General features: G+C 40.4%; 2 protein-coding genes across 2 annotated transcripts in view; one reads left to right on the top strand and one right to left on the bottom strand.

The window, feature by feature from the left end:
• Positions 1-19,134, top strand: part of LOC145434183 (serrate RNA effector molecule homolog) — a 356,705-nt gene that overhangs the window by 196,599 nt on the left and 140,972 nt on the right. The window lies entirely within an intron of this gene.
• Positions 304-14,853, bottom strand: LOC145434164 (chymotrypsin-like protease CTRL-1). Its single transcript, XM_080311477.1, has 7 exons — positions 14,608-14,853; positions 14,391-14,550; positions 12,305-12,417; positions 9,190-9,354; positions 2,630-2,772; positions 1,469-1,634; positions 304-1,186 (listed from the first exon to the last, which is right to left on the bottom strand). The coding sequence occupies exons 1-7, from the start codon at positions 14,702-14,704 to the stop codon at positions 1,041-1,043; spliced, it is 990 nt and encodes a 329-aa protein (XP_080167603.1). The 5' UTR covers positions 14,705-14,853; the 3' UTR covers positions 304-1,040.

Below are 19,134 nucleotides of genomic sequence, written 5' to 3'. Positions count from 1 at the left end.
CAGTTGAATGACATATAACGGTGAGGCCGAAGCAATATGTAATCACCAAAGATGCATATGTTTGTGCAGTCACTGTCGCGCAAGGACCCGGTTCTGTTGGTATGAAATGTAGGTCAACCCTATCCTAACCACTCTCCTTATTAATTAGTATGTAGCTTGACGAACTAAAATCAATACGTGTGGGCCTATGGTCACTCTGTTCGACTTGTGTCTATTCAGAAGTTTATTCTGGTCTCATCTGGCATATTTATTTATGATGCAGCAAAATTATCTTCATTTTAAATATACCGAGCTATACGCTCCTTATATGGGAGATGTTCATTTATTTGTTTATTAAGTTAAAGAAAAAAATATTACAAACACGTCAAAGTAACAGAAATACAATAAGAACAATAAATGACTCAATTCAACGTACAGGTATGAGAGAATAGTGCAGCAGAGGGCGCAATGGTTCCGCCAAAACAAGGTATAGCCCAATAAACCTAATATATATAGCCGATAGTTCAGTAGATTTTTTATTTCATTCAAATGTACGGCTGTTACCATTAGTAAATCATTGATGTTTACAATGAGCTGTGTTTGAGATGAAAAATAAGTTTGGAACAAATTTTTCGTGTATAGGCAGTACAAGTATTACAGTACAACTGATTTTTGAAAATGGTATATTATTACATGCGAATGACGACGTATAGTTTTTTAAACGCTATTGACGCTTCTGTTTTTTTCGACAAGTATATGGCCGCTTTATTGTCGAATGATTTCTACAGAATTCGGACACAATTTTCTTTCCCAACCCCAAGCCTTGCCAGTCATCCGCTAATATGATTCGACATCATGTGATTGCTGCAGTTGAAGACGAGATCTTGTGCGGGAAGTGCGCTGCATTGTTTGTATCATACTTGGCTTATTCAAGATATCGCCGTTGTACAATATTCGGGCAATAATTTTTGTCTCCTATATTCTAGAATTGCTCTTATGCGTTTCGTTGAATGAATTCCACGTTCTAAACAAGACGTCTTCATTTATGTTTCCGAGCGCCGTCAAACAATCTCCTCCGGTATTGATTCTGTTCTCAAATTGGCCGTGCTTTCGCTGTCGGTGTTTGAGAGCTTTATCTGAATTTTCGGGTTGCAAAAGAATGCCGGCTTGCTGTGGCGCTGTGAGGAGGCTTTCCTGTTTCCCATCACTGCACAAATAAGCGATGCGCGTGAGTATCTCATCGCGATATATGTCATGCACTCAGGCATACAATAGGAAAGCATTATGCCAAATCAAGAATTGTGATTGAAAGATTAGCCAATTCTTCAAATACTTGATTTCTTGAGATCAGTTACTATACATTAGGAATGCTACGCATGTAACCCTGATTTGAATTCGCAGTTAAAGTTAATTAACTTGTGGGATGTATAAATGCTTAAGACAAGTATAACTTGCCACCAGTTATTTACAAATGAAAATATATGCCTACCATTTCGCAACCAATCCAGGTTTGGATCTATGGCTGCGTAAATCCCAGGGTTGTTCGTAATATCTCCACCGCAAGGTGTATTCCCGGCTATCGTGACCCCTAGCAAGAAATAGCCGTTGCATCCGTACTGTGTTGTAGGACAAACAAGTGGACCGCCCAAGTCACCCTAAAAATAAAGCTTTCGTAATATTCAAGTGTTGGGCTGAAGCGATCGATTATTGGTAATTTTTTTCGAGTAGTTGCGATTGCACTGCAAACGATATGTGAATTTTCCAGATCTTCACCATGACTTGTCATTTATACGTCTAATCCTCGTCACTTTCTGTTAAAACGTTTTGCTCCATACCCATACGAGTTGGTGTAAATTAGCCAAATACACCCATCATTATGGTACCTTATGATTGATGGGCCTGAGATCTGTTTAGGTGTAGCACCACAAAAGACGCACGCACAAGCATATATGGTACACGAAATGATATCTCATTCAATATGACCACATTTGTATTGCGTGTATCTGACTCATTTACTCCGACTGTTGTGGTTGCAAATGACGGATTCCTTAGCAGGAAGTATTGCAGACTTGATACGCACCCACGTCATGGTTAAAATTGGGAAAATTCACATATTATATCAGCCTATTTCATCAAGTGCAATACGTATAGTTTGTGTCTTCCGAGATGTCGACCGAATGATCAAAACATCCATTGTTGCATTGTTTATGTACTGTTATCAATTTGATTGATGAGGAATATTTCGTCCTGTTGCAGTGAGGTGACCGATTTTCGCTCGCAGCAGGCAATGTGATTTGTAACCGGTCGCCTGCAATGTTTACATTAAAGGATATATATGCGACTGGTTTATAAAGTCGGTATGTGTTTCAAACGACAGTGAACTTCTTGATGCGTCTCAATTCTGAGAATTCTGTCTTCTTAGGTTTTTACAGGGAGTGTTCTTAATAGTTTGAAAGGTATCCGATTTAGGCACTAATCAACCGCGGGTATAATTCACCGAGGTATTTCTCTCTGCAATGAGGACAAATTAAGGTGATTAAGAAATTCCTAGTTGAAGCTGATGTACCATCTCGCGCCGTTCTTTGATGTTGAGGCATTGACTCTCCCGTGATATCGGTCGAGCGACACAGAACACAAACAAAAAGATTACCGAGCAAGCGTCTCGCGATGACATCTGGCTGTCATATGCACACACGGTGTTGTCTGCAATTGTACTGCCGTAGGAACGACACGCAGTGGTCGAGGTATGGGAGAAAAACACCTCTTGTAGTATCCTTGCCCTTTTACCGGAACCTGTGGATGAGTTGTTCCGTATTAGCGCAAGGTCAAAGAGCGAAAACAAAATGGTGGTATGACCAGGGATCGCAGGACAGATATTCTATTTAGCCCACGACAAACCGGACAAGGCTAGCCATTAAATACCAAATAATATCATCGTAGCAATGTACAATGTTTCACCATGTTAGTTCGTTAGTCATCAAGTCAAGCGCAGCCTTAAGAATATGAATTTGACAATTTTGTGGATCACTGTGGAGGTCTACGTACTTGCTATGGGCTCTTTAATGTGAAAAATTGGAATGCAACGACATTGGAGGAAAGGTTATGATCTTAGGTGTATTTTCTTATTGTATATTATATTGCTCGTTGAACAGTTTACTGGTTTACTTTGCTTGAATAGTTTACTGGTGTCGAGCCCCCCTAATTATTTTCAGAGATTATCATGCAATAATTATTACTGAAGACATAGAGAATCCACAGAAAACTAACTATTATGTAAAGTCATCGTACGAGGACTACTCCCAAGACCAGTGGTTCTCAACCTTTTTCACCACACGGACCGGTAAAATTTCAACAAAATATTTCGCGGACCGGGGAACCTTCAAATATTGAATTAAATCCTAAATGAATGAGTATTCAACCGTCTTTAGAAAGTATATGGTACTAAAGAGTGACATTCTGAGGGTTTTGTTCGTAATTAAATATTTGAAGAGCTTCTTGGAGGTACAGAACTTTAATATACAATTGAATAGTATATTCATATTGAAATGAACCAGAATATTTTCGGCTGACACTTGTCAGAATAGTAGAGAATTGGAAAGAACATTGTATATCAAAAACCGTATCACAAAATATGGCGTCACCAGCATGAAATTTCGCTCTCTTATACGCCTCAGTATGGCTAATTTCGTCTGGAAATTTCTGAGGAGGGGAATTTTCGCTCTCGGTCCTGGAAGATTGACACGTCAATTTGTCGGCCAACTCGTTACCACCGATATCAGCGTTTCCCGGTACCCAAGCGAGGATAGCGATGGCGCCTTTCCGAATCGCTTGATTCAGCGAAAGGTCACAATGCAAATATATCATTCTGCGTTCGCTGTGACTGCAAGAGTTGGCCATAGCGTGTACTACGCTCATGCTGTCTGAGAGAATCAGATATCTTCGATGGTTTGCGCCATTCTGGCAGATCCATTTTAGAGCGTGGAGAATGGCTTGTGCTTCTACGGAAAAGATTGACTTTATGGGTCGAACAAGGTTGAGAAAAGTTTAGCATCAGTGACGGGATAGTAAACGCATAACCTGCTCATTCAGTTGATTTCTATCAAGAGCCAAGCGTTCAATATCTTGCATTTTGCAATTTAGATATAAAAGTTCAACTTATCCGACGGACTGGCAGAACAGTCGTTACGGACCGGCGGTGGAGAACCACTGCCCTAGACCAGTGATTCTCAACCGCCGGTCCGCAACGACATTCCTGCCGGTCCGTGAAGAATATTAAAATTTTATACTTTAATTTCAAGATGAAGTGTTGTAGGCTTGTCCTTTGATAAAATAAATAAAACATCTAATTTTAAACTGATTTAAAACTTCGTGAGGTAACATTAGGGCTAGAAACATGTTCGATTTGACTTATACTACAAGACGTTTCATTTGACGACATGCGAGCGACAAATACAGAACAGATACGAGCTCACTCATCGCTAAGCAGCGCAGTTTGATCATTGGTTTTCGATTCATTTATTTTGTGCAGGACCGTAACTGGGGCACCCCAAACCGCCCAATTGGAGAGAGGCCGAGCTTGAAAGGGACCCAAAATTATTTCGCAAACGAATATAAATCATAGCGTTTTATTTGAAACTTTCTCCAACATTTTTCAATTTGTTTTCGGGCTTTGCACGATTTAGTGTCCCTAAATGTCTTGCTTAGGTGCCCTTCTCCGAGAAATACGCATGATTTATAGGCATTTCGGCGTCATCCATTGCCGCACCACGACGTATCCACACATAATGAAGTTTAGGTTAACATATGGGACTCCAAAATTTGGGCCTAAAATTCGTCCGCGAGAAAAGCGCTTCAGTCGTGAATGATCGAATTGTCGCCATTGTCGCGATAAGCTACGTAAACTCTCTGCTTACGGTGAGTAGAATGGATGTGATCACAAGTACAGGTGAAAACATCCACCCACGAGTAGGGTCTTGGGGCGAAGCCCCCGGAAGTTTGGCTTATCGCCCTGTGGGGGCCCCAAGATCAACGTTTTTGGGGGTGGGCGGACGAAGTGCTTTTTCGGCCCGGATTTGCGGATGGCCGGTATAGCTGCTGTAATGTGTTTTATTGCGGCACGCACTGTATTCGCTGTTGCCGGAGTAGCCTGCGTCTGGTGGCAGTGGGCAATGAGCAAGGTAGCACGACAAGGTGCTTGGTTCGACTCCGATACACTTCTTCTCTTGATATTGTCGGTCGGTATTGAGTTGGCGTGGCCGTTTAAACCCGCGGCCTTTAGCGCGAAAGACTGTAAACGACTCTCAGCGGTAGCACGTTTATCTGGACAAGACAATTTTACCTCGATTTGGCAGACTCACTACCATAAAATCACATGGATGCCATCATGAATATTATTATATACGATCAAAACCCTCCAAATGTCACTCTCTATAGCATCATATAATTGGCAAAAACGGTTGCGTACTTTACATTTTGGCTTCGTTTCAATTTTGACAGTTCACCGGTCCGCCAGACATTTTTTGAAATTTTACCGGTCCGCGAGGCGAAAAAGGTTGAGAACCACTGACCTAGACCACACTATTTTGTAGCAGTCTCGTTTTTCTACCTAACTATCGCTAACAGAGTATCGGGAAATGCCCATGTCATTCTACGCAGGGCCGTAACAGCACTTTGTAAGCCCCCCCCCAAAAAAACGTTGATCTTCCCCGGACCCCTCTCATGCTATACGCTGTTTACCGTTACTTATCATCTACATTCGGTGTCCGTTTTGTGAGTAAGTTTTTCTTGCCTAAACGCGCTAAGCGCGAAAAATTTCTATAATTCATCATTGCATTAGTCAATATGATCGGTAATTGCATATATATTGCTATCAATTTTTATCCTCTCTCTGCTCTCGTAATCAGATTTACCGGTAGAGCTGAGTATACTTTAAAAGGTAGAACCCCTCAATATTAATAAACATCTTCGGGCGCATACACGTTGGCAGGAACGAAACAGCACTTCGTCAGGCCCAAAAAAAAACTTTGGTCTTGGGCTCCCGTAGGGTGATAAACCGACCCCCCATTACGTTGTTCATTTTTGCCACGAAAATATTTGTACTAAGTGAGCAAGCGCGAAGCGCGAAAATTTTCGATAATTCATGGTAAAATCGGTCAAAAAGATCGGAAATTGCATATATATTGCTATCAATTTCTTGGCCTCTCTGCTCACGTAATCAGATTTACCAGCAGATCTGCGTGAGATGTCTTGGAAACTGTAGGGCCCGTAAATAATAATTAAACATCTTCGGGCGGGCGAAGCCGTAGGTATGACTTCGTTACATGATGTTATTTTGTGACCTCCAGTCTGCTATACCAAAAAATAAAGAATCGCACGAACGTACTGAACTAAAAGACGCACACGATTTCAAATTGGTATTTCTTCACTGGCATATAATTTTTCCCTGCGCGATGGTATTTGTCTTGTGGGGTTTAGATTACCAAGACAGGAACATTCGGCGCCAGTCATTTATGCACCTATGGACAATCAAACGTCAAACCTACATGTATTTTGTATATATATATATAACGAAGTTTTCGGTGCAGTCCTTTTCGGCGGTTAGCATAAGGGCAGTCCTTTTCGGTCAAGGTTTTCTCGCTGCCGATCGTTTTAGCACACTTCATGGAGTCGCATGTTACGTGGCCTAAAACTTTATGTCGTGGTGCGTCGTGGCGCGGTAATGGCCAACGCCGATATGCCCATTTCTATAAATCTTGCCTATTTTTTTCTTGGGGGAAGAGTACCCAATAATATTTGGTAACTTGAAATCGCGAACTTGAAATGCTGCATAAATTTTCAAAAAATACTATATAATTTATGCTAATTCACGAAATAATTTTGGGCCCCCTCCGAGCTCGCCCCCCCCCCCTATAACCATATGAAGATGACCTATATATATCTCTATATACTAATAAATAACGCCTGTTGGTCTGAGGGGCGGCGATCTTGCGAAGAACGTGAATTCCTGAGACATTAACTCGCTCTACTTAACTACGCGAAAATACGACATTTTATGTCAATTTACGAATTAATTTCATACCCTTTTCGAGTTCCTCATAATTGGGGATTTGAGGTGCGGCTGTTACAATACTGCCTATTTGAGCACTAATGATAATACACTGACTGATGCATAAATTTGTGGGTGGATCTGATGCAATATTCCCCTATGACCTATTTAGATCTGAAACTAGCTATTAGCCTATATCCAAAATTATCTATAATATCGCTCTGTTGAATTTTCCTCGAAATCCCGCAATGCGGCATCGATAAGTAGTTGCAATTGGTGGTGAGGAGAAAACCAACCCTTCGATAGTATCCATGGTATATTTGGGTTGGGTGCGTCAATAGGGATTGACATACATTAATCTCCAACTCATAATCCAGGCCCGAAGGCCCATTAATCAACCGTTAAGTTTGGACTAATCCTTCGGTGATTACGAGTTGCAGGGTCTCTTCTCAGAGTTTATGTAAGAATACTTTCAACATCAGGTATGTTAAAGGCTAAATCAGTAGAATGTACATTTGCTCTCCGAAAGTGGACCAGTGTAATATGATAATCTGTGACTTTGTCATATGAAAAGCACTCCTGGATCAAGCGTTATGTATATTATATCCATAAACGAGGAGAGATTAAGGAAGATTATAATTAATGGTGACGAATTCAGTTAAACTCTCGTGGTAGGTCCAATCCAAGGAAGTGATGACTTATTAGGATACGAAAGTAGACTTAATGCTAAGTCGTAGACTGTGGTAAGCAAAAAGGCACTAGTGAATCTATCACCGTACGGATTACATTGAGCAGGGGTCGGTTTCCGTAATCATGCGCGATCATGTTAAATTAGGGTTTACGAACCGAGTTTGTGCGGAGAATTCATTTCATTGTTCGCAAGTTTCGGTAATTGTACAAATCAGGATCGACACGTGTTTACATTTCAGTTTCATAATGTTGTGCGCTAGGGAGGGAATTGACTCGAAGACTATCCGGTTCGTTATGCCAAGGCCGATATTTTCGAAGGACCAACCGTTACCAAGATATCGGTGGCGTTTTTTTTACTATTTTTTTATTCGGGAATTGCAGTGTGAATAACTTACACGTGAAGTAGTAATATTAAAATCATTCTAATTGGCAGGAAGACTTGTATTTGCTCAGCTTAAAATCCATGGTAGGTATAATTGCGTGATTAGAACATCAACCAAAAACGTAACGTTTTACCGAAGATATATTACGATTTTGCCATTACCAAACCCATCTTAACACATCAATATCGTGCGATTTATAATGCTAGATCTCACCTGTGACCGGTCGATCACAAACTGAAAAGTCTCATTGTAACAAGGATAAATAGAAGTCGTAAGAAGATATTGGCAGTGGCTTCAGTATACTATATCTATTTAGTCTCGAGTCAATTAGTGATATCATAATAAATTTAGACTGAATGATCGACTCGAAGCATTGCTTTGTCAACACTGCTGGTGTAATGAAATTACTGATCGTTGTGGGTTTACCACAGCATTTACAATGTGCACAACAAGGTTCGGATCGTCATAGTGACAGGCATGCAGACCACAACGCATCACACAGCATCAAAAAACATTTTTGATGCAGGTATAGGCTAGGTTGACATGAATTTCCTTGAGTTTGTGTAAAAAGGCTACAAAACGTAATTGAGTGGAGTTAAACACTGTTTAATGTTCAATGTCATGCATGGTGGGATACAAATCTCGAAGCAAAATTAAAATATCGAGTATGCACGCCAGCCCGGTTCTGTCCAGCGTAAGCAGTCTGTGAGCCAAGTTTTAGGCGAAATGCCGTGAGGGCGATTGAACAAAACAGTCAGCCCAGACTTCGCAATTACAATAACATACGTTCATAATAACAAATGATACTCCACTTATTAGTGCACTGGAACCTAGCGTGAAATGTCGCAAGCAGTATTGACGCTGATTAAGACGATGGCTATGAATTTTAATTATAGAGTATTAACCTTCGATTATTTATTATTATCGCGGCTGGTAAAATCCGCTTTCGCTTCCGTTAGTGTATCTTGCGCACAAGCAGCGTTCGCAGCTAAAGATTCGATGGGACTTGTGATATAAGCAACTGTGTATTTTATGCAGCTTGAAGTCGAGATATGACGTAGTAATTCTATTTCCAATTGGAGTGTTACTCACTTTGTTTACCGTAACCTGTCGCTACGCATCCGCTGAGTGTTTTTCCACTTAATAGATACCTCCAATTTCGCGGTTGATCAAAACACGCGGGGCTGAAGCGATCAACAGGTTGATTGAGTTTTATCAGTGCGATGTTGGATCCGGCGTCTTGAATCGGGTGGCCATCTGAAATGGAACGAGGAGTAATTTTGACATCCTCCTCATAATGTGACAACAAAATACAGAGGGCGGCGAACCATACCGCAGCAAAATGACGACTAGATTGATATGCGGTGCATCTAATTATTATCAAGTACTATTCGTCAAGGTAGATCGATCGATGATAAGATTGATAATAAAAAATATCCTATATAGCATATATATTATATATAGATGTATGTTATGGCTCGCGTTAAAAACAGCGAGTGTCATAACTGAGATGATTTCACAATAGTGAGATATTCTAATTGACAGGGTCGTGTTAGCGATTAACCAAAGTTAACCCTAAAGTTGCACCTAAACCTGACCCAGGCAAACCCACAATTCTCACATAAACCTAACCACAACTAGAGCTCACCCTATCCCTAACCTCACATTACCAGTAATCCTGCCCGCGACAGAAGCTGACCTTACCCCAACCCCAACCCGGTTGTTTGCTCGGATGCCATATTCTAAATTATATTATATATTATCAAACTGCTACCCCCTGGCGAGTTTTCAAAATTCTGAAAAGATAATTGAATATGCATCCTTGACTGTTGGTTCGTAACGTTTTCATGAGATTTTCAACAGCCTGAAAACGACATGTCGACGTGGCCGGCCGGCGTGGACAACACCTTCGCCTATTTCTGCATTTGGCCGTCATGGTGTTGTTGTAGATTGTGGTATTCGTGGTGTTTGTCGACTACAATGGTCATTTTCACCAGGCCGATATTCCTTATTTTTTGATTCCGCAACTGCTGACTGGTAGCACAGCCCACTTCTAGGATTTCGGTAAGACACCGCTTACACGGACGAGGCGTCGAGGAGGGGCCTAGATAAACCTCCAACACTTAGGTAGGAATTCTGGAGTCGACATCGGCCGGACTCGAACCCTCAGCCCATTGGTGTTGTAGCTGTGGATTATACCACTACGCTATCTCGCCACTGCCGTCATGGTGTGAAAACACTTTTACATCCTTGTCTCTGATCGAGTCTGCATCAATCTATAATGCCGTGAGGGTCGAAGCACTATAAGTAAAGGTAATGTCGAAAAAATATTATCATCGGTCAATGCCACCAGATCTGCGTTGCAACAGGCACAGATGACATTTACGCTGCGGAGTTAGCGTAGTGATGACGTTGACCGCCTACTACCCGGGCGGCTTGGGTTCGATTCCGCGTCGGAGGTTTATCTGGGCCCCTCTTCCCCGCGTCGCTGTTCTTACGGCGACAAAAATGACAGAAAAAATATCCCATGAAATAATGCACTCACAAGAAATGGGAAGAGCTATATAGAAAGATCCGCGGAATAGAGATTAATATCGAAAAAGTACTGTAACATCGGACACGATAAATCGAGGTGGATGCCAGTTTATGAGACCGCAGCTGATTGTTTGTCGTCCTCCTGTCTGTTCATTGCATCGCATTGTGTCTTATCGCATTATACATTGTGTGTGTCGTGATCAGATGAAAATTTGACTGACGATTAGTGATTATTACGACATAACAATTTCCTGAAATAATATTGCAGTGGATTTCTCATTCTGGACCTATTTCGTAACGATAATACCGCTATACATAAACAAAATGAATTCGTTTTTGCTGTTAGCGATAAAGACTACATCTGAATGACAGTAAATTATATTTACCGCTTGTCGCAAGACTTGTCATCGCGAATTCACAATTAGCTCACTTCATTTAACCTGCTACTAATCCGCTGGCAGTCGAATCTTCAATACTCTTGGCCACTATGAGTCATATTCATTTCGTCTCGCGGGCAGTAATTGAAATAATCTTTCCAATATACATCATTCTGTGCAAGGTGCCTGTCAGATTTAAGATATTGAAAAACCGAATTTTGTTCATGGTTTGTGCTCGAGCTACAATCCGTAACTCGTCCGGATCTGGAATTATTTGCTTACATTTTGAATTTCATGTGCGCATCCAGAGATACGGATTCATTCAAATGCGTAGTATGCGTAAGTATGACCATTGCTCAGTGCTTCCTAAAGATTCAGCGAGATCGGTATTGACCTGCTGCTGACAGACCATATTAATTTATGCCTACATTCTGATGTCTTCGAATTCTATCTCTCAATTATGTTTTTGCGTGATTTAAAAGTTGCACGTGGGAAACTGAAAGACTACGATCTACGAACCACCGCGCCAGACAATAATAGGATCATCGCTGTCATTTCTCGAGAACCAGAACTCGAACTTAGCGAGCTCTTGACAACGGGTCTCGCTGGTCTGGCAATTCCAGCTCGCAAGATTGCTTAACGAACTACATTGGAAAGTTGTCGCGAACCCGCATAAACTCAAGTTTGAGCTGAAAATGTATTGATAAATGCGACCCATAAAAATATTGGCTTTAAATAAGACTCAGAACTTCGTCTATGTAGCCACTATTTTAATTAAATAAGTTTGATGAGTTAAGGTTGATACAAAAGTAGAAATAAGCCGAGCTAGGTTCTTCATTCGTCCATTTTTTGCTGTTTCGTGCAGGGAGGACTTATTTATTGCTACACAGTTTGTTTGTTTTATAATTTCCGTCTTGCATCCGCAATTATATCGCTGTACGAGTGCTCGTGTGCCCGAAATCGAGGACGACTATCACGAGTTTATTTATATTTTTATACCGCGCGAACAAAGAGAAACTCCGAAAATAACAGCAGGTGTTTACGTATAAAGGTGAATTCAGTTAATTCGTTCTTCAAAACATTTCGTCGCCATGCTTTTATCGAAATTATTGAAACACCTCTAGCACCTTCATTTATACTTCGGTCACCTGACACCAAATAAGTCGCAAGCCTAGAGCATGACTCGTTGGCTTGCGGTTGTTATGTTCCTCAAGTTCAACGTTACCAAATCAGACTTTGCTTATTGCTATATTTCCGAATCATATAGAACGCACAGTGCCAGTTGTGTGACTCACCGTCGTAACATGGATGCACGTGAATTTCTTTCGGGATTCTGACGATTCTGTTCTTTTCCGTGTGCGAACTGACATTCCAAACACCGAAGTAGATTTTCATCTTGGAGTAGTTACTGGGTAAATAGGATACATGTAATAAGTTTGAAAGTTGGTTGATCATTTGGTCAAGCAACCCAGCAAGCAAATATTACGACTGCATAGACGTGACGAGATTAGTGAAGTGACAATAATGCTGTTGGCTCGCACTGAAAACAAAGACCGGATGAACCAGGTTCTCGGATTATATGCGGAAATGAAAGCATATTATATTCTTATTTCGGAACATTTCATAGCGGAGCGCACTTAGTTTGACATTCTTTGCGCAATCAATATATCTATATTCTGCTCCCGTTTATACCCACTGAGTGTGCTAAAATGTAAATTCTGCACGTATTCTACATTTCGAGGAAAAAGTGAATTTTAGGGTTCGGGCTCGACTTTGGGAAATTCGGCACGACTCAATGAATCAACTTTCCAATCAGCTTTCCCGGGTCGAATCGTGGGAAAATTTCAACCTTAAAACACAGTCTAACGATTTCGGGTCCGACACGGACAATCGGACCGCTATACCTACTCTACGTAGCACACCGTGGGAGGTAGTCAGGGGATAATTAGTTTCGAAATAAGGTAGGACACAATGATAAATTCCAAGGATTCGAGTATTGAAAATATACGTTCCTTAGTAGTAAGAGTTGATTTGAGTACTCGAATGAGAATGGAGTATCAATTCTAAGGATTCGAGTATCGAAAATCAATGTTCCTTGGCACTAAGAGTTGATTTATCAACGAGAAATATAGTTTCGACACTATATTTTCCAATGTAGAGGCCTTGGAACCTCGATTGTTCGTAAAGCAGCATACGAAACATGTAGTACAAATCTACACACGTTAGTCGATATGGTAGGCCTATTTCTGTGAAATCGAGATCAAGTCAGAGTCACAAAGTGGAATTAAACAGGTATGGCCGAAAAGAACTGGCATTGAATTCTTTGTGGTTGCGTAAAAGTTACATTTGAACGTCCCACATCATTCATTCCGCTAGGGTGATAGTCGAATGCACGACTCGACGCCCTATACTCGATTCAGAATCGAATAACTCTGGCCTTGTACTCGATTTTACCAAGCCATATTCCTAAGGTGTAGGACGTAGATAGATTTTATAAAACCAATTATGACTAACAGCTATTTCGATCATTTGACAAAGTGCAACCCATGCTGGAGAATAAATGTACCTAATTCGTGACGACAGAAAACTCAACACCTACTCTGGCTAGACCTGTCGTGGCCCATCCATGCCTATATGGTGCGAATGGTTACATACGGACACCATATGAAAATTCTCGGCGTATGCAAACTAAGATTAGCTAACTATAGGCTATTACTAATATCCGACCGGGATTGCCTACAGCGCTACACTGCTTGGCAGTAAATTGTATTTGTCACATGAAAAGTATTAACCGTATACTCTCCGCTTGGCGCTCATGCATTAATGGGATAGCATGTAGGTGTGGTGTAAGACTTAGAAAGTCGTAAAATGTTATATCTGTACCTTCCTTGTCCCAGCGACATATGCACATCATACACTCGTGGTATGCATATACAGTATACACAGATCGTGCTGTGTCTGTATATCATGAGTCGGTATATAAAATGCTGCAAAAAACATCGAGGACAAAATAAATGAGGTCCTTTCCATTGCTAAATTCATTTCGAATTCCTGAGATTCTCGTAGGAAGACTGAATCACTTAAAAATGGTATATCCGAGTCAAAAATTAAAGCTTTCCAAACGAATGTCAATCCCCGCACAATCGCACATGTACACAAGCATACTTCAGCTCGTGGATTGCATACTGAACTCTACGTTGATTTTAAGGGTAGCCTATATTACATGGGAATCTTTAGGATTATTGTACATCTTCTCAGCCTTAGTTAGTTTCTTACTGAAAATCAATTTGTGTATGCTGAGTAAACTCACATTATCACATATTCCACGACGTCCATGGTTAAATTTAACATGACATGGTTTGACTCTCAATGTGAACTCACATTACACAATGCGCTGCTGTGACAACCCAGTGGCGATGGATCAGAGTGGCTCCGCACATATCGAACTTGTCTGGGCTGTTCTCTTTCTTGATAAACATCATTGCCTGCCACGGCCATTTCCCTTCTTGCGCATCTTGACCGCCGACAATTTTCAATCGCACTACATTTGGAAATGTTTGAAATACTTCGATTCAACAAAGATGCGAATATACCTTACCTTTATCCTTATCATCTTGCAATGGTACACTAGTGCTCGTGTCGATGACTGTCAAAAAGATTATAAATACCCCTGCAAATGAGTTCCGATACGCCATGTCCTTGAGTATTATGTATTATGTATATTTGTCTTCTGAAACGCTGTGAAATTTTAGCTACTCGGCAAGGTGAATAAGAATACAGCAGACTCGGACAGCTCTCCATCAAATACTTGCCAACGGCGTTTGTACTTAAATGATTTAAGCGACGTTTTTATATTCACACAAAATGTGACACATACAAATATGATGTAATCCGGGTACAAGCGGATCAATTGAATATTTTAAACAATATATCAAGTCACAGGCAGGATCGTCGACTTGCAGTAGTCGGTGACAGTGCACTAACATTCCGGCCGCAAATTTGGCGGTTGGAATGAAACCAAATCCTGTTGTTTTATATATGGCAATCCGATCGTCAAAATCTTACATTAAAACAATTTGGGTTCTAACGGGTGGAATTTTATTCTTACAGCACGGATTAAACTTCTCGAATTGACGTGGAAAGAAATGTAAATGCGGATTTAAGAACGCGGGTCGATTTAAATTATCAAAATAAGATATTAAACGGTATAATAATCCGATTGTAGAGGCTTATCAAATAGTGGTTGGGAATCAGGTGTGTACTAGAAAAAGGCGGACTAACTCAACTCTGAGACCGAATTTTGGATGTCAGTAAATGATAGCATTTAAAAGTGATGTGTAAGCAAGACACTACGTGTGAAAGTATGTGTCAAGAGTACACCTAAATAGCGGTTTGGTGCCATAATAATCGTACAAGTCCGACTGGCACGCGTGTCACACCGCATTTGTTTTGCAGGTACACATTGGAAACCCCGCGTTGGGAAAGAGCTACAATTGGTCGACGAACTAGTCGAGTTATTAAATTTGTGGTCTTAGTCAATATATTCAAAGCAAATTCAATCAAAAATTAAATCGGCTTCAAATTATTATACTTGGATATTATATACTTGGATATTATGAAGAGTAAGTGCTGTAACCACAAGGAAGGAGCGAGCAAATACCCTTGCTGAACCGAGTGCTCCTATAATAATTAACACAAATAAGTATCTCTGGTACTTCAGAATGATTTGACTATCATCATAAATGCCCCTTTCGTGCGATGACTATACATACATATCTTAACGGGTACTGAAATCATTCTGAAGTAGCCTATAATGTCACCTCACTCCATGCGTCTGCTATCAAGCAATAAGAAAGTCGCTTTTACTTGGATATGTATGTTATGAATGTTTTATCATAAAATTCTGTCGATAAGAAAATTTCGGTTGGATTCAAATCGTGTGCCGCTCTTAACAAGAGTTATCGACACAGTAAAGTAGGCTAATAAAGCCGAACAGAGCTGATCCTACACCAAATTCGTATTTCATTAGTTAATTCGAACTCTTTATTAAATTTCCTTTCCGGCGACATTAAATTGAGTTGATCAATTTGTAATTGCATATGTATAGTTCCAAGGCTGTCACCCAACAACAAAACAGAGCTATAGACGATTTTGAGGAATAAAAGGAAGATTCATTTGTTCAAACCAACTAGACATTTTGGTGTGAGGTCTTACAACATATTTACATTCCATCGTAGGGTGTAAATAGAGTCATCAGCGATTTCCGGTGAAAAATATTTATTTACAGCAGGGGTGTGAAACTCAATTTGGGTAACGGTCCGGATGGAAACCTTTTGATCTCTTGCAGGACGCGCCAGGAAAGTTACGTCAAATTGTTACCTCCAAATTCATGCCTTTGTTTTTCAATAGGATCATTCATTATCAAGCATATATTATACTCATCAATGTTTTTTCAATCTATTTGTGGTAGTGACCCATTTTCCGATATGAAAATGTTCCGCGACGACCCATCTCGGAATTCGGTAAGCTCTTTACTAAAAATCGGTCATCACCTTCAGCCAGCCCCTACTCACGGCCGATTTCTGGATACTAAATATAAAACTATACTCCATTCTGATATTTGATCGTTATTCCATATGACCCATTCTTTCTTGGTATACAATGTGAATTTCATTGAGCGTGGTGCAGAAGGTCGTCAGGCGATAAGTTCCTAGTCTTGCTGTTAATTTAAATAACAACAACAATAATATATGCTGCTTCATAAAAACTGGTCAGATTCGAGGTCCCCAGAGAAAAGCTACACGATATCAGTGGGAGTTGCACACTCGCAACCCTCAGGTTGAAAACCACAGCGCAATAATATATTATGGATTATATATTATGAATTAATATATTTCGGATCACGGGGACTCTCTAGCAACATCTTTGTTCGTAAACAATCGATTTGGTAAATATAAAAGGATTGGACGATTAAATACAGTTCTAACCACCAAACAGTGGATTTCATAGGAGGGTCACAGCGACATAAGTTAGTGAATTTCTATAAGCTCACTTTGTTTCATATCTTGAAGCGGCGTTAACCCTGCTTATATGCGTTGTGAGGAATACAAGATTCGGGTTTCCACGGATACGATGCTGGGTTACATCATAATAAAGGTTTACCGAACCGTAAAGAACTCATTACTCCAAAGAAAGTGGAACTATAACGTACTCTGAATTTGCACATTTGCAAAATCAACTTTCAGTCGGACGGTTTTATTGTTGCACATGAACATATTCGACATTTGCTGTCCTGAGAGATTATTTATCGGGAAGTATAGGCCTATTTCTTGTTGAAAATCTCAACTTCTGGTAGAAATTTGCTGGATAATAGCCTACAAACATTTGTTCATGTACCCAGGATTGCTTCGCAGCCCAGGCCGGTCCGGCCAGCTGGCCGTATGTTTGACACATCTGATATGCAGTGTACCTGTACGTACATTTTCAAAAGGTGTTGGCAGTTTCTGAAATGGTAACTTATAATGAAACTTCGATCTTTGTACGACCCAATTATACTATTTACGTATCACTTTATATCGAGCTCATTGCTATTCCAAGTCAGCCGGTGCTACATGCAGGATATTCACTGTGATGTGGCTGCAGATCCGTTTTCATACTTGCTATCTGAAACGGTCGACATCGTTGCGTTTTAATTCGATATCTATAGTTTTAAATTTTAAACTCTTTCTGTACATGTGTAACATCTGATACAGGGATGGTTGCGTTTTTGCTATGCTATCCTTGACATTTGAAATGTTCACTTTCGCAAACGAACCTTGGCAGGTTCTACACTGTGAATATTGGTTAGCATAATTTTACAATAACCTTAACGTCTTTGTTTGAGTTGCCACTTCCTAACGCTCTTTGCATCGCGGTGACAGCAAGAAAGGAAATTGAATACAGCTAAAATTTAATCTGAAATATTGAACAATGACGCTGCTGATCGAGAATTTCGATTGGAATATCACTCCTATGGTTGCGAATAATAGAATAACTCTCTTCAATAACTGAGTGCGTGGATCGGAAACGGGCTATAGGGCGCAGGCAACAATCTGCTCAGTTCATTTTCAAATTTCTTTCTCTTCTTCCAATCGTTACAGTTTACATACTTTCAACTTTATTTCTTGCACATTAACGAAAATGGTCGTACGTGTTAAAATTACTAGAAAACTATGCTATTGCACACATATATTCACAGGGTAGAACCTGTCTGTTTGCAAACCTCTAAATTACCAAGGATCGCTACCGAACGTCGCCCCAACTCTACTCCAAACGGCTTGGTGCATTCAATCAATGAAACCCACCATGGTCTAGAAATATACTAAAAAAGTAAAACGTGTTTAGAAAGCATGAACTGCACACTCAATGAGAGATAGTATGTATACAATTTGTCAATAAATGAACACTGAACAGGCTACGAAGAGTCATGACATGAACATCAGCCTCTCTCCTCATGCAGTGGGAGCTTTGCCTGGGGAAACTACACTGAGTGATATTTGCATCACGGAGAGTGTCTAACTTCTCATGGGCTCCCATGATTCCGTGAACAGCCCTACATTGGGTGCGAATGAAAGTCTTTTTGAGCACAAAACTATTCCCAGATTTATTAGAATAAGGTACACTAAGATCGTATGATAAGATATTTCGTTTCAGTCACACGAGTGATATCGTAGTAAGGGCACCAGACCTACTCTGATTAAAGAATATACAACTCCGACATGGGAGTACAGTACACAAATGACGAAAAGCGGTTAAATATAGAGAGATAAAAGAGCCGAAATTTCAAACACTTTAATCTGGATTCATTTTATTCCAGACGAGCGGGATCAAGAATGCGGTTTAGAATTGTTTCCGTCCCTCGAATTCAAGTATTAAATATATTTTACCCTGCGGATATGTAGCCTAGTGTTTGAAATTAGCAATGCGACGTTTCGTAACGGTATAGGTTTGTGTTCACGCAGACCGGGACCTTTTAGAGGTTCGCATCTTCCCTATACTTATAATGACCCTTAAAAAGATATTCGTGTTATGATCGCACAAATCAGACATTCGAAGAGCAGTAGTTATAACATGCATAATTGCTCAA

This window comes from Botryllus schlosseri, chromosome 2 (assembly GCF_051294905.1).
Source record: "Botryllus schlosseri isolate E-star chromosome 2, Bs_hap1, whole genome shotgun sequence".
In the NCBI taxonomy this organism is placed as follows: Eukaryota; Metazoa; Chordata; class Ascidiacea; order Stolidobranchia; family Styelidae; genus Botryllus; species Botryllus schlosseri.
This window is presented reverse-complemented; position numbering and strand designations above follow the sequence as displayed.

Bases quoted from the DNA above. Each gene is read 5' to 3' on its own strand.
- LOC145434164 (XM_080311477.1), bottom strand. From the start codon at position 14,704: ATGGCGTATCGGAACTCATTTGCAGGGGTATTTATAATCTTTTTGACA. The intron at 14,551-14,607 runs GTAAGGTATATT...TTCCAAATGTAG, and splicing joins GCAAGATGATAAGGATAAAG to TGCGATTGAAAATTGTCGGC. The intron at 9,355-12,304 runs GTGAGTCACACA...GTTCCATTTCAG, and splicing joins CGTGCATCCATGTTACGACG to ATGGCCACCCGATTCAAGAC.